The sequence below is a fragment of the Sus scrofa genome, chromosome 17 (genome assembly GCF_000003025.6).
Source record: "Sus scrofa isolate TJ Tabasco breed Duroc chromosome 17, Sscrofa11.1, whole genome shotgun sequence".
In the NCBI taxonomy this organism is placed as follows: Eukaryota; Metazoa; Chordata; class Mammalia; order Artiodactyla; family Suidae; genus Sus; species Sus scrofa.
The window spans coordinates 5,315,434-5,339,758 of NC_010459.5; the positions used below are offsets into that span (position 1 = coordinate 5,315,434).

Genomic DNA, 24,325 nt, shown 5'->3' on the forward strand with positions numbered 1-24,325 from the left:
TGCCTATGAAACGTGTACCCCTCTCTCTGTTCTCAACCGTCCGCCCTGTGACTCCCAACCCACTCCCTCCATCTCCTTCTGTAACTAATGGATCGAATCCCTGCATCAGGAGTTCCTGTTGTGGCTCAGCGGGTTAAGAACCCGACATAGTGTACATAAGGATGCAGGTTCAATCTCAGACCTCTCTCAGTGGGTTAAGGATTCAGCAGTGCCACAAGCTGCAGCGTAGCTTGCAGTTGCATCTCATAGCTGCGGTATAGGACTGCAGCTGCAGCTTCCATTTGACTCTTAGCCCAGGAACTTCATATGCCACAGGTGTAGCCATAAAAAGAAGAAAAAAAAAAAAATCCATGCATCATTACTGAGTGCCTTCTACCCACCATGCACTGGGGACTCAGCAGTGAATGAGCAGACCAGGTCTCTGCAGCTTCGTGGGGCCTGTATTTTCCTGAGCCAATGAGTTTGCTGCCTCAATGTCCCTCTGCCCCCACCTTTCAAAGTCCAGCTTGTCCCACTTCCCTCTCAAAGCTGCCTTCAATCTCTCCCACCTACAAGGATGAACCCCTTTCTGGAATTCCTACTGCTTTTGTTGTGAGCACCATTTTAGTCATCCTTTCATGTACATTAGTTTCAGCTCCTTAACTGGATTATGACAGCCTTGAGGTCCACTGGGTTTTTCTTTGCGGTGCTAACCATCGCTGATGTTGGGTTTGTATATTTGTCATTGTTACGGTTGTCTTCCCAATAACTACTACTAATCTGTAGTGATATGTAATTGAGATATAATGAGGATAATGCAGTGAACCAGGCATGGCATGAAGTGCTTTGTATGCGTTGTATCCTCTAACGAGTGCGTATTCGGTACATACTGAACTGATGGAGAAGACAATTTTTTTTCTTTGTTCTCCAGCTATGGGTCTCAGGGAAGTCACTTCTACTGAGACTCAGTATCATTTGCAAAATTGGAAGCTGGATTCTTGCTTTTTAAGGTTCTTTCCTGTTCCAACACTGCTGTTCAGTTTCATTTCAATCTCCTGATTTCCAGAGAAACTTTACTGTGTACTGTGCACAGATTTGTTGCTTAGGGAATATAAAACAAAGAGGGCACCATCCCTGCCCTCAAAGCTTTCCTTCTCCCTTATAATGACAGGAAGCCAGAGCTGTATCAAAGGGGTAAGAACATGGAGCTGATTATGTCACTGGGAGAAAGTGGGGAGGTTCCTGAGTTGATTCTAATTAGAAGCTTCCTGAAGGAGGAGAGATTTCCGTTCAGTTGAAAGGAGGCAGTTGACGAGTGGGAGGACAGAGGCATCTCATGGCAGCCTGGTGGGCAAAGTGGCTATTCAGCAGTGACCAGAACAGGCTGTGTTGAAGACCAACCAGCCAGACATTCTGCTGTGTGCTAAATTTAAAGTGGTGACCGCACTGATGTCACTGCAACATACAACAGGAGAACCTCGACCACATCGGCAAAGTATGTGGATCCCAGAGGGGTGAAGCATGTGGGTATTTGAGATGCATCCTTGGATTAAGACCATTTATTTTGGCATCTTCTCGGGCTGAGGCCCAGGGTGGGGTGATGGTACACCTGGCTGCCCAACACAATGTCATTCAATTAAATACCACAGCACTTGGCTAATACTAATGCTTAATGATAATAAATATTGTCTCTCCTTATTTCAAAAAGGATCTGAAGGGGATTGCAAATATATTCACATGCAACAAGATAAAAATACAAGAGATAAAAAAGGAGAAGATAAAAGTAAAAATAGTGTGAGGCCAGAGGAGAAGTTCAAGTGCCTAAAATCTCTAGCTACTAGACCAGAGGTGGGTGCATGCTTGGGGCTTCGCATCTTAGCAACCAATGCATTTTTTCCCTAAAGGGAAGTTCTTATTTTTATATGATAATGTAGCATCTCAAAGATCCCCAAGTTTGTTTTGCATCCTGGATAATACTATGTTCTTTCTTTTTATTTTTTTAAAATTTTATTGTAGTATAGTTGATTTACAATATTGTATTAGTTTTAGATGTATAACAAAGTGAATCAGTTCTCTGTATACATATAAACATTATTTTTTCCTATATATGTTATTACAGACTATATAGATAGTAGCTATATAGGATAGGTAGCTTTCCCTGGCTATCTAGTAGTTCCTTGTTACTTATCTTATATACGGTAGTGTGTATGTGTTATTTCCATCCTAATTTATCCCTCCCCTCAGAGTTTCCCCTAGGGTAATCATAAGTTTGGTTTTGATATCTGTTTATTTCTGCTTTGTAAATAAGTTCTTTTGTATCATTTTTATTGGGTCCCACATACAAGTGATATAATATGATATTTGTCTTTGTCTGACATATGTCACTTAGTATGATAATCTCTTTTAAGTCCATCCATGTTGCTGCAAATGGCATTATTTCATTCTTCTTTATGGCTGAGTAATATCCCATTGTGTATGTGTATTATATCTTCTTTGTCCATTCCTCTGTCAATGGACGTTTAGGCTGCTTCCTGGTCTTAGCTGTTGTAAATAGTGCTGCAATGAACAATGTGGTGCATGTTATCTTTTCAAATGATGGTTTTCTCTGGATAAATGTTCAGGGATGGGGTTGCTGGATCATATGGTGCTTCTATATTTAGTTTCTTACTGAACCGCCATACTGTTCTCCATAGTGGTTACGCCAACTCACATTCCCACCAGCAGTGTAGGAGGGTTTCCTTTTCTCCACACTCTCTCCACAATGTATTGCCTGTAGACATTTTAATGATGGTCATTCTGACAGGTGTGAGGTGGTACTTCATTGTAGTTTTGATTTGCATTTCTCTAATAATTAGTGATATTGAGCATCTTGTCATGGGTTTTTTTGGAAATCTGTCTTCTTCGAAGGAATGCCCATTTAGATTTTCTGCCCATTTTGTGCCTGGGTTGTTTTTTGATGTAAAGCTGCATGAGATGTTTGTAAATTTTGGAGAGAAATCCCTTGTCAGTGCCTTCATTTGCAGAGATTTTCTCCCATTCTCTGGGCTGTCTTTTTGTTTATTGTTTCCTTTGCTGTGCAAAAGCTTTTAAGTTTAATTAGCTCCCATCTGTTTATTTTTGTTTTTGTTTTTATTACTCTAGGCGATGGATCCAAAAAGATATTGCCTCGATTTCTGTCCAAGAGTGTTGTGATTCCTCCAGCTCCATTCTTCTTTCTCAAGATTGCTTTTGCTATTTGGGGTCTTTAGTGTTTCCATACACATTTGAAACAATTTTTTTTTTTTCTGTTTCTGCATGTGCTTTTGTTCTTGTTGACTGCTGTTTAAATAAACTCATAGTAATAAAAGCTGAAAGCAAAACGCCTGCTCAAAGCCTTGCGGCTGAGTTTGTGTGGCTCAGTGATTTTACTTAAGGAAACTCCAGTTCTGAGGTCAAAGAGAATGTCTTCTCATTAGAGAAGGTAATTGTCATTTATGACTTCCTTCTAGGAAAGGCTTTTCTGTCTGCCTCCTCCACCTTCCTCCAGCAACATTTCCCCATAATCACTCTTACTAGTTGGTACCATCTGAGAAAGTGCACTCTGCCTGGAGCCACTGGGTCTTTAGATGTGAGGACGATGGAGCAGAGAGGGACAGGGACCAGGCCTCACCCAGGTGTGACCTGGTTTTGCTCTTGTTGACAGTGTGAAGCAGCATGAGCGCTACGGCCAGCTGACCCTGGTGAACTCCACCGCGGCGGACACAGGAGAATTCAGCTGCTGGGGGCAGCTCTGCAACGGCTACATCTGCAGGAGGGACGAAGCCAAGACGGGCTCCACCTACATCTTTTTTACAGGTAAAAGATTTGCTGTATTAGTGGAACTCTTCAGACATCTGCACTTGGCCCATGTTAAAGGTTCTCACTGCTGCCTATCAAATAAGGACGGTTGGAGCACTCACTGTTTGCCAGGCTCTGGGCTCAATGAGTTTTTTTTTTTTTTTTTTGGTCTTTTTGCTATTTCTTGGGCCGCTCCTGCGGCATATGGAGGTTCCCAGGCTAGGGGTCTAATCGGAGCTGTGGCCGCCAGCCTACGCCAGAGCCACAGCAACGCAGGATCCGAGCCGCATCTGCAACCTATACCACAGCTCACGGCAACGCCGGATCGTTAACCCACTGAGCAAGGGCAGGGACCGAACCTGCAACCTCATGGTTCCTAGTCGGATTCGTTAACCACTGCGCCACGACGGGAACTCCTCAATGAGTTACATCAATTATTTCATGTAAGTCTCACAAGAACCTTTCAGGGTAAGTACTAATATCATTTCCTTTTTTTTTTTTTTTAGTGGGAAAGTTGAGGTTTAGAGAGATTAAATCTTTCAGGTCAGACTGCAAGTAAGTGGCTGTCTCAGGATTTGCACCCAGGATTTTCTGATTCCAGAGTCTGTAGCCATATTGTCCAATATGGCAGCCACTGGACCTGTGTGACTATTTAAATGCAAATGGGGATTAATTAAAATTAAAGTTAAAAACTTAGTTTCTCAGGCCACTGGCCATGTTTCAAGTGCTCCATTGGCGCATGTGGTCAGTGCCGATCCTACTGGATGGTGCAGACAGAGAAAAAATCCATCAATACAGAAAGTTCTCTTGAATGGCATCACTGTAGACTTGTAGTCACCACGTTCCCAGAATCTGTGATGAGCTCCTTTCTGGAAGCTCCACAGTCAGAGGCTGCTTGTCTGAAGGCCTCCTCGTGTTGTCTTTATGAGAACTATGAGCTGAGGCTTTGGGGGCAGCACTCCCGAAGCCCCTGTGCTTTATGGCTCCAGTCCTGATCCCTGAGCCTAAGTAAAGTACTTGAAAATATCACCCTCCACACCTGCCTCAGGGCCAGGTCTCTGTGAGCCAGGCAGAACTTGGACTTGGAGAAACAGGCTCTGCTGAGCTGCTTGCCAGCCACCTTTCTCTGCCAAGCTCTCTAAAGTTTGGAGGATGATATTCTCCAACAGCGTTCAGAGGTTAGACCAGCTTTCGGGACTCTTTCAAATACCACCCCCTGGCACTGCTGTTTTCTAAGGCATTTCAGGTGAAGCCAGAATGCGTTCTTAGTGTCCAAGAAGGGGCCATCATGAGGTTTGTATACGTCTTGAATCCGTCTATCTCCAGACCTACAGTGACTTAGATCTGTGACTCAAATGACCTTATGTTCTGGACATTAATGAGCACTTTAGCAAAATCTCCTACGTTTTCCCTTCCTACCCAAATAGCTCCTCTCTGGCAAGCAGATGCATTAGCAGAGCATGCTGCAATTCTGGAGACACATGTATCTCATTTCATTTCCACAACCCTGTGAGGAAATGAGCAGATATATTTAATTATCTCTATTTCAGAAACAATAATGCTGATGCTCAGATGCAGTAGGGCAAGGTGACTTGTTCCATGTTCTGTGACTTCCTGTGGCAGAGGAGAGTCAAACCCTGGTTTTCTGATCCAGGATCCAGTGTTCTTAGGGCCTTAACCCATTTGTAAGATGGGGTGGAAGACAGATAGACAGACAAGACACAAACTAGGATAACTGGTGTTCAGAATTGCTGATGGTTGTTCACAGGCCATCCCTTCTGAGCCTTTTCCTGGAATGTGCCACCCAGAAGTGCCTGTGTACCCCTGGTATTATCATCACACCAGGAAGCAGCAGTAGAAAAGGCAACTACTTAAGACTAACGGGGAGTTCCCGCTGTGGCATAGCGGGTTAAGAATCCAACTGCAGTGGCTTGGGTCACTGAGGAGGTTTGGGTTTGAAAGGATCTAGCACTGCCTCAGCTGTGTCTTGGATTCAGTCCCTAGCCTAGAAACTCCCATAGGCCACAGGTGTGGCCATAAAAAAAAAAAAAAAAAAAAAAAAAAAAAAAAAAACAGAACCTGTCATTGTGCACAAGGACCGGTATCATATTTCAAACTGACAATGAAGGTTCTTTCGCCATGATGAGCACTGTTGTGTTTCCCCAAATACTGGGTTTTGGAACTGAGATTTTTGAACTGAAGAACTCTCTTGAGCAGAAGGTCCCAATAGTGTTTGTTCCAGGCTGTCTGAGTTCTGGAGACAGGTCCTATTTCTTAATTCATGGAAGCTGTATTGTAAATCTAAAGGCAGGCTGAAAAATCAATATTTATTTCAACTTTCAAGAGACTTGGATCAGGGACGTGACCTAATGTGTTGTATCATTTTCTTACTGCTTTACACTCAGTTAAGAGTCCAGCTGGATTTTCAGTATAGGCTTAGCGATTTGTCTTTTCAAGCACTGGGTGGGTTTGGAAAAGCAAGATGGGCTGTTATGGAAGCTGAGCTTCCCGCTGTTGGCTCTGGAGTCTTTCAGAACATATGCTTCCCCAACCACCCACACAGAGAAACGTCTGGCGTTCATTATGTTTGTGTGTTTCCTAGAGTTTGATTGCAAACACTGTGAAGCTTCTTCTGACTGTTGTTAATTTGTGCAATTTTTGATTAAGCAACTGCCACATGCTATGTTTAATCTTTATCCAGGAGGCTCAGAGGGTTTTCCACCCCCTTACTTTTAATTGAAGTATAATGTATACAAAGGAAGATACACAAATCATAACTCTACATCTCAGTAAATTATCCTCAAGCGAACACACATATGTAAGCACCACCCAGATCAAGTAGGAGGATGTTACCAGTAGTAAGGCTTACTCACAGTAAGAGGCACGGGCTCCAATATACAAGCGTAGTAAAACCACAATAATAAGCACTTTGCAAATGTGGCCTTTATTATAATTTGGATTTTAGCTTGTGAACTCTAATTTTTTAAAAAATCTGTTTCCATGTTTCATTTTCTTAATGTTTGTCATCCACCTGAGTAGATACAGGCATATTTGCAGGAAGCATATGTAAATTATATATATTTTTTTGTTTTTAGGGCTTCATATATGTCATATGGACGTTCCCAGGGTAGGGGTCGAATTGGTGCTTCAGCTGCTAGCCTAAGCCACAGCCACAGCAACGCAGGATCTGAGCCGCGTCTGCAACCTACACCACGGCTCACAGCAATGCTGGATCCTTAACCCACTGCACGAGGCCAAGGATTGAACCCATGTCCTCATGGATACTAACTGGGTTCATTACCGCTGAGCCACAAGAGGAACTCCTCTATGATTTTTTTTTTTTTTTGTCTTTTTGCCATTTCTTGGGCCGCTCCCATGGCATAGGGAGGTTCCCAGGCTAGGGGTCTAATTGGAACTGTAGCTACTGGACTATGCCACAGCCACAGCAACTCGGGGATCTGAGCCGCATCTGTGACCTACACCACAGTTCATGGCAACGCCGGATCCCCAACCCACTGAGCAAGGCCAGGGATCACACCCGCAACCTCATGGTTCCTAGTTGGATTTATTAACCACTGAGCCACGACAGGAACTTCATCCTCTATAATTTTTAAAATGAATTTGAACACACTATTTTTTTGGTCACTGGAATCTACTGATTGCAAATTTTTTTTTTTTCCTATTTGCTAAAGCAATTGGTGTGGTCACTTCTTTCAAAGCACGGATTATAGCACAAGAAGTAAGACCTCGTTTTTCTGTTCTGAAATTCAGACTGTGCACTTATTCTACTGGCTTTGCTCACTGGCTCAGGTTCTTCTACAAAACCTTAAAGCAAATGTTTCTGAATCTGATGGTCATAAATTGCTATCTACTCCAGATTTTCCTCTTTAAAAAGGGGGATGCTGAAGCATAGCGAGAGGAAGTGACACATTCAAGGTCATATGGACTCATTCTGTGTGAACAACAGGGGTATTAGCTACAACACTGACCAGGATGCCCTCGCCTAAGCCTGAGCGTTAATTTATCATGAAGTGGCACAGATCACCTGGCCTGATGTAAAGTGTTGAATAAGAAGGAGATTCATTGAACCATGACTCCATGTTAGCAAGCCGGGTACTCATAGCTACAGAACTCCTGATCCATGAAGGCATTTGCTGCTGTCTCCAGGAATTCTGTCCCCAACCTAAAACATACAACTATGACACAAAGAAATCTAGTGAAGAAAGCCAAGAATAGGAGTTCCTGTTATGGCTCAGCGGGTTAAGGACCTGATGCTTTCTCTGTGAGGATGCAGGTTCCATCCCCGGCCTCTCCTAGTGGGTTAAGGATCTGGCATTGCCACAAGCTGTGACTTAGGTGGCAGATGCAGCTCAGATGTGGTGTTGCTATGGCTGTGGTGTAGACTGGCAGCTGAAGCTCTGGTTTGACCACCAGCCTGGGAACTTCTGCAGGTGCGGCCGTAAAAAGAAAACAACAACAACAAAAAGCCAAGAGTAATTGAGGCATACTATAGGCAAAACATGGGAGACTATGTAACAAGTGTTGGGGTGTGATTCAGCTCAAAGATTTCTCTTAGCAATGACTATAATCTCTCACAGAATAATTCAAAAAACAATGTATGTAATTAATGTCTTATGCCCCAAGCAAAAAACAACCCCCCCCAACCCAATCCAGAGAGCCTTGACTGTCCAAAGGAAAGTAGGGGTAAACCAGGCCTCACTTTTTTATTTTCATTTTTGGCCACCCTGCCACATATGGCATTCCTGGGCCAAGGATCAGATCCGAGGTGCAGTTTCGACCTAAGTCACAGCTGCGCTATTGCTGGATCCTTGACCCACTGTGCCGGGCCAGGGATTGAACCTACAACCCAGTACTCCCAAAACACCACTGATCACTGTTGTGCCACAGCAGGAACCTCCCAGTCATCATTTCTATAAGTAAAAAAAAAAAAAAAAAGCCATCATCTGGAGCTTAAAGAACATGCAGTGATATCAAAGAAAACAGGAGGCTTGAAAGAAACTGGCTGAAGGTGCACAGTCCCATGGCAGCCAAGCAGAGCTCAGAACCCAAGACTAGTGAGTTCCTTGTCTGCTCCTGCTTGATGCCCTTTCCCTTGACCTTGGCAGGAATGAGGTCTGGGCTGTGAGGATGAGGAGAACCCCAGCACCCTTACTGGGCCCAACTCAGAGGAGCTCTGCTGAGCTGGGAAATACCTTCCTGAGCAAGGGCTGTGGGGCTGACTTCCCCAGAGACACAGTGGATGGCTGCCAGGCTTTAAGACTGCTCTTAACACAAATAAATCGTTCCCCTCCTGCCTCCGCAGGGGGGCAATATCTCAGTAGGGTAAATCCCACAGTGCGGTAATCCAATGGGCTCGATTTGGACTTAAACTAATACCTATTTTGTTTCTTTTAAGAAACAAAAGTTAAGTAAAAGCAAAAAAAAAAAAAAAAAAAAAAAAAAGAGTTTCCATTGTGGCTCAGAGGGTTATGAACCTGACTAGTATCCATGAGGACATAGTTTCAATCCCTGGACTCACTCAGTGGGTCAGGCATCCAGCGTTGCCGTGAGCACAGATGCAGCTCAGATCCCAAGTTGTTGTGGCTATCTGTGGTGTAGGCCAGCAGCTGCAGCTCTAATTCATCCCCTATCCTGGGAACTTCCACATGCCATGGGTACGACCCTATAAAAGCAAAAAAAAAAAAAAGTTAAGCATCACTCTTCTTCCAAAAAAGGAAAAGCATTTTTTTAAAGAAAAATCTTTTCAGAGTTCCCTGGTGGCCCAGTGGTTAGGATCTTGTGTTGTCACTGGTGTAGGGTGGGTTTGGTCCCTGGCCCAGAAACTTCCACATGGCGTGGGCACAGCCAAAAAAAAAAAAAAAAAAAAAAATGGCCTTTTCAATTCATAAGGACTCAGTATTCCAAGTATATTGCCAATCCCCTCTCTCATCTTTGTGCCTTGAATGTAAGAATCCTTTAAGCACTTTACCTTCTCTCTCCCAAATAAATAAGCCTGTGTCTTTCCCTTTGCAGAGAAAGGAGAACTCTTTGTACCTTCACCCAGTCACTTTGATGTTGTCTACTTGAACCCCGACAAACAGGCGGTGGTTCCTTGTCGAGTGACGGTCCTGTCGGCCAAAGTCACGCTCCACAGGGAGTTCCCAGCCAAGGAAATCCCCGCCAACGGAACGGACATTGTTTATGACGCGAAGAGAGGTTTTGTGTATCTGCAGCCTCACTCTGACCACCAGGGGGTGGTCTACTGCAAGGCAGAGGCCGGGGGCAAGTCCCAGATCTCGGTCAAGTACCAGCTGCTCTATGCAGAAGGTAAGGCTGCTGTGCACCCCAGCGAGATTGTAGTCACTTCTGGCTGCCAGTATCAGGGTACGGCCGTTCCCAGTGATGGATGGAAATGAGGCACAGAAGGCTGGTTTTTTGTTTTGTTTTTAAAAATGTTTTTCTTGGGAGTTCCCATCATGGCGCAGTGGTTAACGAATCCGAATAGGAACCATGAGGTTGCGGGTTCGATCCCTGGCCTCGCTTATTGGGTTGGGGATCCCGCATTGCTGTGAGCTATGGTGTAGGTCGCAGACACAGCTGAGATCCCGAGTTGCTGTGGCTGTGGCATAGTCACGGATGTGGCTAAGATCCCACGTTGCTGTGATTGTGGTGTAGGCTGGCAGCTACAGCTTGGATTAGACCACTAGCCTGGGAATTTCTGTATGCCGCGGGTTCAGCCCTAGAAAAAAAGACAAAAAAAAAAAAAATTTTTTTTTTTCATTTTACAGCTGTACCCACAGTGTATTGAAGTTCCTAGGTTAGGGGTCAAATTGGAGCTGCAGCTGCCGGCCTACACCACAATCACAGCAACGTGGGATCTTAGCCACAACTGTTGACTATGCCACAGCTTGCAAGACTGAATCCTTAACCCACTGACTAGGGCCAGGGATTGAACCTGCATCCTCAGGGAAACTATGTCAGGTTCTTAACCTGCTGAGCCACAATGGAGACTCCTCACAGAATGCTGTTTTTAAAGGCTCTTCCACAGAGGAGAAACCACAAACGTTTCTCCCAGTAGTAGATTCGGACTTCCTCCTTTCTGCACAGCTGCACACCTGTCTATTCACCTTCATCTTTCTGCTGTCCTCCCACCAGTCTGCCTTCCCTTCATTCTGCTTGCTCTGCCCCCATGTCCCTTCTTCTCCCTCGGCCCTTTTACTCCCTTCACAAGAGCCCCTGCCAGACCTCTGGGGCTCTTTTCCTCCTTCCAAGTGGGACAGCTACTGTCGGGGAGTCCTTGGATGACCACCCAGTGCCTAACACCAGGGCAGAGAGAGAGGTGGTGTCAGGGAGACCACAGGGGGTGGAGAGGGGAGGCACGATGCTAGATGGGAAGCTGCAGAAAAGCAGGAACGTTGCCTATCTGCCCAAAGAAGAGACTGGGTCTGTTGGTTTTTCTCTACGTCGTGCTCATAGATGTCACCTCTTGGGGCCTGCCCCCTGCCCACTCCCAGTTCCCAGCGGCCCTCCGTCAACAACCATCTTAGCATCGGCGAACAAAGTGAAAGGTGGGGATGACATCAGCGTCCTCTGCACTGTCCTTGGGGAGCCGGACGTGGAGGTGGAATTCAGGTGGATCTACCCCGGGCTGAAGGTACGCGTGTCCCAGTCTCAGCAGCCCGCTGAGCTCAGTGTTGCTCCCCACCCACCCCACCCCTGCCTCTCTGTGACATGGACCAGGACTTGAGAAGCATGGGAAATGTGTGGAGCTCTGGTAGGGCCAGGGCTTGCCTGTTCTCCTAAGATGGGTCATGCTATTTACAAATGGATTTTTCTTAAAGGACAGGAAAAAAAAAGTGACTGGTTCCATTAGACAATTCAGTCCATGTACCCTAGTCGTGTTATTTTCCCTCTTAGCGCTGAAGGAAGGGGCCAAGGGCATGAACAGGAAGGGAGGGACCTCCTTCTTTCTTTACCCCCAACCTCAGTCTTCATTCGGGGATGATTGGAAGTCCCTCTAACCTCCCCCTGGTATGTCTGTGTCCTCCTATGCAGGCTGGGCCTTGGCACAAGGCGCTTTGAGTAGATACCCAAGTGGTCATTAAACCCAGGACTTTGCAAAGGTGCTGTGAGGCCGAGCTCCTGTTAAAATAGACTTCCCATAAACACCACGCCCAGCACATTTAGCCTCTGGGCCTGTTCTGCTCGCTGAAATAAACAGCTTTGCTACCAACATGGAATAATCCCTTTGTTGCCAGAAGAGATTTGGCCTCCTCAGAGGTACTCAGGAGCCAATACACTTCTGGCTTGGGGACTGTGATGGGTGGAAAATAACTCTCCCCGGAGGGTGGTACTTTCTGGGTACCGGGTACTTGTTTTTAAAAAGCGCTGTCCCTATTTAGTAACCATTAATAATTTTCAGTACTTAAAAAAAAAAAATGTTGCTAATTACTGTGAGTAGAAAGGGGGATTCATTTCGTAAGTACTACCGTTATGTTAAATCCATAAAATGCTCTATTCTCATCACCAAAGTTGGATGAAGTATCTCAAAAGTGACCATTTCACTTTCTAGACATAGGGAGTTATATCACCTAGGGTACCGTTTATCCATCCATCAGAATCCTATAGCACATGTGACTTATCCTACGTCCTCCTCCTGCAAATCCAAACATTTGGGAGCTCTTATTCAATTACACCACGAGTGCTTCAGGCTTCCTTTTGACTAAATCCTGTGAATAAGATGCATTGAGGGAAGGGGGTGAGTGTGGGCAGTGTCAATAGGAAATCAGTGGAAAATTTTATCCGTGTTTTTATACCTAATACCAGTCCCACATTCTTCAAGTTCCAAAAGAATAAAATGTAAATTAGGTAGAAATTTATTGAAGAAAAGGGCAGAGAGAGAGAACCGCACAGCATAAGGACTTTGCAGGCTCTGCTTGGACAAAATGCAGCCTAAAATGACTAGAGAGTGGCAGAGCTCCCGAGAGCTGCGCATACCAAGTAGTCTTGGAGAAGCATGTGCCTGCCGCTTTGAAAGGAATATTCAGCAGTGCTGGATGAATGGGAGCTGTTTGACAGCAGCTTGGTGGTGGTGCTTCAGCCCCTGTGTGTCGTTAAACAGGATGAAAGGCCCGTGACGATTCAAGACGCTTGGCGGCTGATCCACCGGGGACTTGGACACACCACAAGGATCTCCCAGAGCGTCCTGACAGTTGAAGACTTGGAGACCATTGACGCGGGTTATTACATTTGCACTGCTCAGAATCTCCGAGGACAGACCACAGTAGCTACCACTGTTGAGTTTTCCTGATTTGGAAAATGAAGTATGATGAACTTGCGGGAAAGCCAGTTCGTGTATGCAGCCGGCTCTGGGGCTCCTTTGACCAGTGCATTGCCAGAGGCTGATGTCAAGTGCCAAACCCCGGGTCCTGTCTTGTGAGTCAGACCCAGACCTCCAAACTAAAAGGAAGTCACCCGGTCTAATAATAGATGTGTTAACTCCAAGAGAAAGCCTGTATTCTGATAGCCGACCTACGTATATGTGTTTCTAGTTTTCCACTAAGAAGGCATATATGTAAACACCTTCGTATAATCATTTCTATTAAATGAGCAAGTTTTTGTAAAAAATCAACAATGGGCTAGGGCTGTTTTTTAAATTGGCTTAATGTACATCCAGAGGGATTTGGTGGCAATGTTTGAGTCAGTACCTAATATGCCGTATTTTTGTTGTTTTGCTTTTTAGGACCACACTTGCAGCATATGGAAGTTCCCAGGCTAGGGGGTGAATTGGAGCTGCAGCTACTGGCCCACAGCACAGCAGCGCAGGACCTGAGCCACGTCTGTGACCTACACAGCTACCTGCAGCTCATGGCAACACCTGATCCTTAACCCACGGAGTGAGGCCAGGGATCAAAGCAACATACTCATGGATACTAGTCAGGTTTGTTACCGCTGAGCCACGATGGGAACTCCTAATATGCTACTTAACAACAATACATGAGAATCTAAAAATATTAATACATAGTTCACTTACATATGAACTACTGTAGGGTATGAAGGTATCAAAAAAAATCACATAAACTTTTTTAAACTGCTTCACTCAAAGGTGGTCGTTGTAGATGAGACATTCAGTAAGAACGACAGCATGTGTTTTTAAAAGTTTAACTTTCAGTATAAAATAGATGCAGCTTTGTTTAGGCTTTTTTAAAAAAACCATCTTCTAAAATATTTAGACTGTAGCTGTTCCAATTATTTTACCTTATACAGCAGAAATTATTAAAACCAGTTAAAATTATTTCTCAAATACACATAGCTTTGAATTTAGAAAAGAAAAGCTTAAGTCTACTAGCTCTGTGAGCCAAATTTCAGTTCACGACCGTTTCTGTGGTTGCACTGGAAATTCCTGGGAACTAGGTGAAGAGGAGACAGGATGTCAATGGCTGTGGTGTGAGAAGGGCTGTAAACTGGGTCACACTTTGGAGAGTGAAGTATGTCAGAGGATGCAGTTCTTATATTGAATATTCCAGCATTATTTATTTGATCAAAGTAAAATATACTTTCCATCACTACAAAATTAGCACAACTACCATTGTTTACACATCCATGTTTTCATGACGTGCCAACATTTTGCATCCTACATGAAATATTTGGTTTGAAAATAGTCTTACAGTTCTGTTTTGTTTCCTATCTTCTCTCCTGTTGTCTCTCATTCCTGAAGACCTTTTCTACTAACTGTGTGAAAAAGATGTCCCCAGACACCTACGTGGGATGGAGGATGGCAGGGGACAGCACGCAGTTTATCATGCACAGGGGAGGGATGGCAAACTCAGCTTTGGCTAATGACATTGAGAACAACATGGAAGGGTAGGCAGAGATGCCACAGGGGGGCGGTGAACCCACATTCCCACTTATCAGAAAGAAACATGGCAGGTTACATACATAATACACTGCTGGAAGTTAAAGACTTTCAGATACACTTACTAGTAAAACACAAAACCTGCATCATGAATATCCATCTGCTATGTAGTGCACGTGTGAATGAAGATCCGCCTCTAGCATCCTGAATCTCTTCTGACTCGAGGGCTTATTTGTACAGCCGTTGGACGTTAGCAACACTGCTTAGTAAATACTGACAGCCACAAGGTTGACACAGGCAGGAGGAGGGAGAGAGAAGCCACAGTTCTTCCTTTCACCTCCCCTGAAATATTAGAACTGGGTGAGGTAAAACACATGAAGTTCTGAAACGAAACTGAAATGCAACTTGCAAAAAGGGGCACATAAGCCACATTTCCCCCTCATCGGCTGCCCATTCTGCTACATTTCCAAGGACGGAAGCATTCCTCAAAGGTACGTGGAAATTTGGCATTATCTTCCCACACAGTTTTGTTCTCTTAGCAAGGGGCTCCTAATTCATCAGGGAGCACTGAATCCCACACCTTAGTTCTGCCAACCCATGCCTCTTCCTCACTCTTTAATCTAAGCGTTCCCCAAATCTGTACCATCGGATCCAGGCCTTGGTTTATTTGGAACATGGTTCAGCACCTTGAAGATGAGCTGGCTCTGGAAAAGCATATTCCTCGTCGCAGAGAAGAGGAGGAAAGGTTTGCTTTTTGTGGCTCTGGCTGGGGGAGGGGGGAAAAAAAAAAGCAAGGGAGGGGGAAATGGAGATAGTGGGAGGGAAGACAGTTTAAAGCACTGAGACTATAGCTCAGACTGAGATAAAAAGAAAGCAGAAGAAAGCCATTGGTACTGCCCTTTCTTCGTACAGATTTTTTAAAAAGCAAATTAGGGTTTTACATTTGCTCATAGCCTGTGGAAATGAATTGGGGTACTTCAGGTAAGTGAAATAGATAAGTTTAAAAAAAAATCTAGCTAGGTTCAGGTGACCTGGGCTGAATATTGAAAGGCTTGCAGCAAGCTACCCCAAAGGGAGGCGGAGAATGTACAGCCAGGGCAAGGCTGAGCGCTTCCTGCCCTCCCCTCCCCTGTGCCAAAGGGCCGAGCGGAGCTGGCGCAAAGAATCCTCATTCCAGCAACTACTGCTCTTTCTTCTATGGCTTTTGCAGAGATGCATGCATGGACCATTATGGGAATAGCTCATCTCCAGAGAGATTCAGCTCTTGACTCAAACACGCAGCAAAGGAGGCAGCATCAGACAGGTGACGTCGGGTACAAACATTTCATTCACACATCCCCAGTCAGACCAAAATACAAATCATAAGAAGGTGTCTGTGGTGAAGAACATTACAAAGGTTATATAAATCTTGACAGGCCCCTGAGAGTTTTCCCCTTTACCCGTAGGTGGAAAAGGCAATGAACAAGATCTTCTCGTTCTGTAAGTGCTTTTGTGCAACAGGGTCCGTGGAGATCCATTCCGACAGCATCTCTTGGGGAGGCGTCTCCTGGACCAGGTTGGAAGCCTCCCTCCAGAGTTCCGGTCTCGGTTCTCAGAAGGCGCCGGTCTGGCCGTGACTTTCCAGTTCTACCGCGGGCGATGCGTGTGGGTGAAGGTGGCTCCGCGGCTGCGGGTGGGGTCAGCCCTGCAGAACTGCGGTCAGTCTGTCTCCCGACTCCCAGGAGGGTCATCTGGGTGAGATGCTGGGGCTGGGGAAGGAGCCGGAGTTCCTCGGGACTGGAAGGGGATGGCAGGGGACGTGGGAGACCTCTTGGGGCTGCACAGGTCCCCGTTGTGCAGCTTCCACAGCAGCTCCTCGTTCTCCATGGAAAGCCGCTTGTTGACTTTGGATTCCTTCTCAAGTGACTCCTGCAGGACAGCCTGCTCTGTGGAAAGTTGCCTAGAAGACACAAAGAGGCAGAAACCATGCGGATCTGAGTTTAAAAAAAAAAAAAAAAAAAAAAAAAAGGGAAACCTTTTTACTATTGTAAATTTAAGAGTCAAAAAAACACGATCCCTTTGGAATAAAAGGAGCTGCTGGGCAGGGGTACTGGGCTGGCTGAGAAACCTGGGAAATGTGAGATGGAGCCAAAGACAAAGCGGCACTCAGGTCGTTTCATGGTAGGCTGGACCCACCTACGTGTGGGGCTGTTTCCTGTTTGGTCCCTTGAAGCTCCCTCTCTGAAAGCATTCTTAGCTCGGCAGTCAGGAGCCCTGGGAAGGCTTTGGTCCAGGCCACGTGGGAAAGGCACTAAGTGCTACAATCATACCTTCCGGATATAAATCAGAACCTTGTGAACCATGTGCTTCAGTTGCATTCACGGGAGGTAGCGAGTGGAATATGGTGAGAAAGTTAACACTCAATGTGCCCGGAAGGGAGGAGCTTGGGAAAAATAGGACAGTTTTGCTTTTACCTTGAAATTGCCATGTGCTTGTCCATCCGAGCTTTTAACTCTTCATTCTCCTGTTGGAATCGCTTCAGTTTGTCCACCAATGCTGTGTTGTTGTCCACCTTGGCGTAAATAAGAATGCCAATTATTTATACATTAAAAATTAAAGCCCCTCATTTCCTAAAGCACTTGTAAAAGACAAAGCAGACACCGAAGAGATTTAATTCAGGAAAGCTGAATAGTATGTTGAGTGTCTCTACACTGACACACTGCTAAGAGTCTACTGCCCCAAACAGAACACCTGGACCTGACTTTTTTACATGTATGCCAAGTGGAGTTCCCACTGTGGCACAGTGGATTAAGGATGCAGTGTTGTCACTGCAGCAGCTCAGGCTGCTGCTGTGGCACAAGTTCTACCTCTGGCCTGGAGACTTTCACACACCATGGGTGCCAAAAAATAAAATATATGTCAGGCCACTTGAAAACAGACACACTCAGAGGGTTACTGATTTATTCAAGGTCGCATAGTTTTAGAATTCCCCCTGAGAACTGGGGCCATGCCTTTGGTAACCCCGAGAACTGGGCCTCTTTCAAGGTGATAAAATGAAAACAAAACAAAACAACAACAGCAACAACAACAAAAACCAGCAGATAGACAGCACCATTTATCAGGGGCACTACAGCTCTTGTGGTAAATTTTGCAAAAAAAACCAAGAAATCCCCACATTTGAAAACATTGTAGGGCAACAACAGTTCATAGTTCTTGGCAATGGTTCTGGGTTTAAAATGACTGTAAATGTGGTTTGCTGATTACTCGTCAGCATTTACCTCCAAGTGGCCACACACAGCAATCCACAAAGCTCTACAGAGCATCCTAATAAAGAAGTGACAATACAGAAACCATCCCTCCTTTGCTGAACTAAATATACGTTTGTTTTTCCTGCTGGCCTGCTCAGGCTAAATGTTCAAGGAAAACAAACTGATCAGTTGAGAGATTAAAGGATAAAATCCCAGAAGACACATCATCAGCTAACAAGAGGAAGGGCTGATCACAAGCCAGCTCACTTTCCATAGGTAAGACTCATACTACTTGCCGGGAGGCAACATCCCAGCTCCGTCAGAATTCACTCAAGTCCCTGTCACTGCTACCTGTCACTGAACTACTTTGGCTCTTAGCTGCAGTCCTACTGGTCTCAAGATCTTATTACCCTGAAATTCTCAGGCTAAGCCAACCAGGTGAAAGAACTTTCCAAAAAATGTGACTAGCATGAAAGAAAAAGGAAGCCTTTGAATTTCCAGGAATTGTATAGGAATTCAAGATAAAACATGAGGTGGCAAAATCTGAAATTAAAGACTGGGTAGGAGTTCCCGTCGTGGCGCAGTGGTTAACGAATCCGACTAGGAACCATGAGGTTGCGGGTTCGGTCCCTGCCCTTGCTCAGTGGGTTAAGGATCCGGCGTTGCCGTGAGCTGTGGTGTAGGTTGCAGATGCGGCTCGGATCCCGCGTTGCTGTGGCTCTGGCGTAGGCTGGTGGCTACAGCTCCGATTCGACCCCTAGCCTGGGAACCTCCATATGCCGTGGGAGCGGCCCAAGAAATGGCAAAAAGACAAAACAAACAAAGACTGGGTAGTAATTGGCTTTAACATATCTCGTCCAGTTCCTCATTGTACTGGAGCGGAAACTAGCCCTGGTGATGTCATCGAGCTAGTTATCAGCAGAGTTAGTTTTTATAGTGGGAAAGCTTCCTAGGTGTCATATTTTCTACAAAGGCCTGGGACTTACAAATAAACAAGGTAACAGTGAGTTTACCTATCATATTAACCTGTTCTTCTATAGGTACACCATGCAACGCTGACTAATATCATGATACTTCTTGGGCATGGCAAGGGACAGAAATACTTGTAGATCAACAAGAGATGAGACACATGAATAATTTTACAGCCAAGTCTGTTCTTCCTGCACACGATTATTTGAAAAGTTGTGATGCTGTGAATGGCATATGGGCAACCAATTATTAATTAACAGGATTATCTGAGTCATCTCGGGCAGCCAGACTGGCAGTTATCAGGCCTGATATAACAGGATGACCTTTGCCAGAAATGGTTATAGATACTAGGTTGGGCCGTTAATAGATCATGAGTTCCTTTCAAAAAAAAAACAAAAAAAACCCCACACCATTTCCTAGTAATTCAAAGTGCCCATATAGCCACATGTGGGCTCAGCTCTCCCTCCCTCATTAGAGAGGTAACAGTCTCCAGAAGAAAACCAAACCAAACATGAAAACCCCAACAAAAGAACTAATAAAGTGGGGAGTTCCTGTCACGGCTCAGCAGAAAGGAATCTGCTTAGTATCCATGAGGAGGCACTTTTATTCCCCAGCCTCGCTCAGTGGGTTAAGTATCTGGCGTTGTGGTTAGCTGTGGTGCAGGTCAGAGATTTGGCCCGGATTTGGCGTGGCTGGGGCTGTGGTGTAGGCTGGCAGCTGCAGCTTGGATTCGACCCCTGGCCTGGGAACCATCATATGCCGCAGGTGCGGCCCTAAAACGACACACACACACAAAAGCCTAATAAAGTGACTACCATGCTCCCTGTGATCCAGGCTGGTCTGGGTTCAAACAAAGCATTTATTCCACACTGAGTCACCCATAATTAGGGGGAGAAGAATAACCAAGGCAAGGGGACAATGTACAAGGTACAGTGGCAGCCTGGATCCCCTAAGCTACTGTGGTGAATTCTGCCCCCTTGGCTGGACTCCTGGCTACCAGCAACCACGTTCCACGGCTGGGCCAAGGCTCACGCTGAACACTGGCACTCGCTCAGACACACAGGCCGGGAGGGACTGGTCACATGCCAAGAGGGGTTCTCTGTCCAGAGGCTGCAAACTAAACTTTATTCATGCTTTTCATAATGCTAGTTACATGTCCAACCAGATTAATTTTATTAAAGAGTAATTCTTTTATCACAGTCTAATTCCCAAGGAGCAAGATGAAGAATTGAGACACAGGACTGAATTGCTCTAATGGGATTAATGTACATATCCAACAGTTTAGAGCCTAAGAAACCCACCCAGAGTGGGTGGTATATTAAAGGACCGCTTTTACATTATTTTAAAGTTCTTCTTGGGCAGGTAGACAGTCAGAGGCCATGAGACATTTGTTGTCATTTTTCCAAACCCCGAATGCTACTTTACATGTTCCTTGAGGAAAATGTTCTAGAAGGCCTCAAGACAACATAGGAAAATGTAACCTCTTTTTACCTTTCATATGTTTATAAACATCTTTAAATAGCAATTAAAATAACTCCACAGTTCTAGTTCAGAGGCCAGTTCCTATGTTACAGGTATTATTCCATTTGGTTAAGCTCTGAACGAAACATACCAGTTTCTCCATTTTCATTAACTTGATGTCCTGCTGATGCAGTTTCTCATTCTTGATCTCTAGCACAGCTTTCAGGCTTTCTAACTCTTGCTCCAGGTACATGATCTGAGGGCTTTTCTGGAAGAGGCACAGCAGGATACAGCTCTGATTGATCATTTAACACAATCGCACATTTCAAATTCTTAATATAGCTACACCTTTGATTAGATTTAGAAATTAGACAAACAAGCACATGAGATTTCTACCTTCTTAAAGCAGTTTCAAAGAAAGAGGTGAAAAGCAGGGTTAAGGAGTTCCCATTGTGGCTCAGTGGGTTAAGAACCCAACTAGTATCCATGAGGATGCAGATTCCATTCCTGGCCTTGCTCAGTGGGCTAAGGATCCAGCATTGCCTTGAGCTGTGGTGTAGGTTGCAGACTTGGCTGGGATCTGGCCTTGCTGTGGCTGTGGTGTAGGCCAGCAGCTGCAGCTATGATTCGCCCCCTAGCCCAGGTACTTCCATATGCCACGGGTGTGGCCCTAAAAAGAAAAAAAAAAAAAAGGAAAGAAAGAAAAGAAGGGTTATGATATCTTTAACTCAAATCTTTGGTCACAAGAACGAAATAAAACATTTCATATTTGAATATATTCATTTATCAGGAACTTAATATGGAAAGAATATTGGTGGCAACAAACATTTTATTGGAGGTAAGAGAAAAACCATAGCTTACAATGTAAAACAGAACTCTGACTAGAGATTAGGCAATTCCAAATCCATGACTGGTGCTTGGAGGGAGGAAACAGGAACAATTCTAACTACAGTCAGGAGCTGATCAGAAATTCATAGGACTCTATGGAAGACAACAGAAACGGCCATGATGTGGGGGGTCTTTTGGACTTTTGCTATGATGGGACTATGTTGGCCTGGCCATACTTCAAGGGCAGCTGTAACACCCCATCGTTTTATTTTGTGACACTGCGACACCTACTTGGCATACAGCCCATGCACTAGGAAAATTCTACCCAAGATATACAAGATGAGAGGAGAGCACCCTGTGGGAGGACAGCACCAGGGTGGATTCCGGACTCCCTGCTGTGATCAAGGAAATTCAAGTGAAACTTGCAAAGCGTATGACGCAACTTAACGGCACATCTGCTGATCAGATGTTTAATGAGGGAGTTTCTCAGACAAGAGTCACTGGTGCGGGACATCAATTATCTCCTCCTGGGTGGTGGTTAGTGCTCTGGACCAACGCTTAGGGAGACTCAGGGAAGGGAGACTCAGGGAAGGGACCCTTGGTGAGCACTTGGTCAAAGCCCTCACCTCTAGGAAGGAGAGAGTCCCGCGGCTCAAGCCACCTGCTCCCGGAACATGCCGCAGGGAGGCAGAGGCAGGGACTGACCCCAGATGCTCAACTCTAGGGCTCTTCCTCGATTGTCATAAGTTTCATTTACTGTTAACCTTTAACATATGACTTCCTTTTGCTTCCTAAAGATAGCAAATCCTACCTCTTTTCTGAGAAAAGGAAACAGCATTAATTTGCCCATTTGAAAAGTGTATATGCAGCAGTGTATCTGCCACGTGTCCTCTTACTCCTCCGCGGGCAGGGCCCTTTCTCTCTCACTCTCCTCCGTGCTTTCCCATGGCCTCTGCAACTTGGACAGGGCAAGGCAAGTATAGTTCTGCTTTCCTCAACCTGTTTCCCTTCTTCAGTTTTTCAGGAGCTGCTGCATGATCAGGAAGCTCTTTAAAAGCTTTTCCCTGAATCACTAATAAGGTTTACATCCTGCCTGCAAAGTCTATAGATTTCTTTTGCAATCAATGATTTTTTTCTAAGACTCTTCCAGAACAAATACCTTTGAAATTTCTCTGAATAGGATCCCATCTAATTGTATCCAAATGTCTAGAGGCTCCCAAAGTGACACTGTCAGCAAAGGAGCTCACTGAGAGACCCAGGTACTTGGCAACAAGTCTTAAATGGCAAAAAACCGCTTTGCTTCTGAAGCCCAAGGCAAAAATATATGGAATGAAAAGACAGAAGTGGCAAAACAACCCCCCCAACACCCTTTTCCCCTAAAAATGGGTGGGATACAGGGGAGTAGGGATATACCTTGCAAGAGAAAGTTGAGTTACAGGAGAAATTTGTACTTTTTTTTTCTTTTTTTTAGAAATTTGTGCTTTTCAAGTGTTTTATCCATACAATGAAATATTGTCTGGCCATAAAAGGAATCAAGTAGCTGTACCTTCTACAATGTATTCAAACCTTGTGAACGTAAGCTCGTAAGTTCACTCATCTTTCATCTGAGTGAAAGATGCAGACACACAGATCCACAGATAGCATGATTCCATTTAAATGAAATGTTCAGGACAGACACAGCCACAGATACAGAGAGGAGGCTGGGGGATTTGGTGGGGAAATAGGGAATGACCGCTCATGGGTGCAGGGTTTCTTTTGGGGAGGGGGGGGTGATAAAAATGGTCTGGAATTAGATCTTGGTAACCAAGGCGCAACCTGGGAACCACTGAATTGTACATTTTGAAAGGGTGAATATTGTACGTAAATTGTATCTTAATATAGCAAGTCTATTTAAAAAAAAAAGGTGAAGTCTTCATATAAATTTCTGACCCTAATTGTTTTCCTGTACGTATTAGTTTTATTAGTTTAGATCACTCACAATATATTGGGCTTCATCTGTTATGTCAGCTTTTAGGATTAAAAAAAAAATGTTGGACTCCCTTTGTGGCTTAGTGGGTTAAGGATCTGGAAATGTTACTGCTGTGGCACGAGTTCAATCCCTGGCTCTGGAACTTCCACATGCTGTGGGCATGGCCAAAAAAAAAAAAAAAAGCCAGTAAACAAAGAAGCCACTTTATACAGTTTAAAAATCACACTGCAAGATATGGAAAGGATTCCAAACCAGAATTACTTCTCTACCTACTGGACACTTAATTGACTCTAAAAGATACAGGAGCAGAAGAATTCAGTAGCGATGGGGAGGCACACGACTTACTGAATCTGCTTTCTCTCTTGATACTCTTTTTTGTTCTTCTGATTTCAGCTTTTCATTTAAAGCATCATTTTCAGTCTTCAGATCATCGATTTGTTTCTAAAACACAGACAATGAAATGTGGAACATAAGTAAACAAGCAAGTACCAGAAACACCGCAAATGTACACAGAAACATACCCAAACCACACATGCCTCAAAATGAAGATGGGGCTGGGGGGTGAGGGTGGTCGGGTGGCTTGAGATGTACCCACCTCTAGTGATTCCTGCTTCTCATAAAGCACATCCTCAAGTGACTTCTTTTCCATTTCATGGCTTTTCTTGATTTCTGGAAAGAAGTGATTTTTTTTTTTTAGGTAATAACATCCTATGAGATCACTGTATTCTACAGCCGTGAAAGCACATGAATGAAAGAATTGATTATGAAGCACTGTGCCTGTGTTACTTTATATTTATTTATATGGTGCTTTTACATAAATTATATAAGTACTTGTTCTCAACTTAGCTCATTAGGTGAGCAGGCCAGATATTGTCATTTTATGAGTGAGAACACTGAGGCCTTCAGAGGCCAAGAGACCTCAGGCAACACAGAGCACGCCTGGGGTCGGGGGTAAGAAGAAGGGGGCTGAAGGCTGAGTCTGGTCTTCAGACTCCTGGGCTGGAGCCCCTGTGCTCTGTTCCAGCTGCTCTTCACGAACCAAAGAGAAGTATCAAATTAAACTCCAGCAGGGAGGAAGAAAAATATTTACCTAACATCATCCCTAGGCCAGTCACTTTTACACGTTATCATCTTGGATATCACACAATAAGTATGTTTTTCTGATGAAAAGGCCCTTGACAAAGGTCACAGAGCCGGTTCCCACCACATGTCCACATGCTT

The 24,325-nt window shown here is 44.7% G+C and overlaps 2 protein-coding genes across 3 annotated transcripts in view; one reads left to right on the forward strand and one right to left on the reverse strand.

Moving 5' to 3' along the window:
• The window catches only part of PDGFRL (platelet derived growth factor receptor like), a 49,988-nt gene extending 36,562 nt beyond the window's left edge, over window positions 1-13,426 (forward strand). For both annotated transcript variants that reach the window (XM_021077996.1, XM_021077998.1), the window contains exons 3-6: window positions 3,662-3,813; window positions 9,829-10,122; window positions 11,310-11,449; window positions 12,917-13,426. In XM_021077996.1, coding sequence (XP_020933655.1) covers window positions 3,662-3,813; window positions 9,829-10,122; window positions 11,310-11,449; window positions 12,917-13,105 — 775 coding nt within the window. In that variant the 3' untranslated portion in view covers window positions 13,106-13,426. The remainder of the gene's footprint in view (window positions 1-3,661; window positions 3,814-9,828; window positions 10,123-11,309; window positions 11,450-12,916) is intronic.
• MTUS1 (microtubule associated scaffold protein 1) overlaps window positions 16,235-24,325 on the reverse strand; it is a 175,545-nt gene continuing 167,454 nt past the window's right edge. The window contains 6 exon segments of the mRNA XM_021077995.1: window positions 16,235-16,426; window positions 16,429-16,589; window positions 17,104-17,201; window positions 20,459-20,575; window positions 23,450-23,545; window positions 23,700-23,773. Coding sequence (XP_020933654.1) covers window positions 16,377-16,426; window positions 16,429-16,589; window positions 17,104-17,201; window positions 20,459-20,575; window positions 23,450-23,545; window positions 23,700-23,773 — 596 coding nt within the window. The 3' untranslated portion in view covers window positions 16,235-16,376.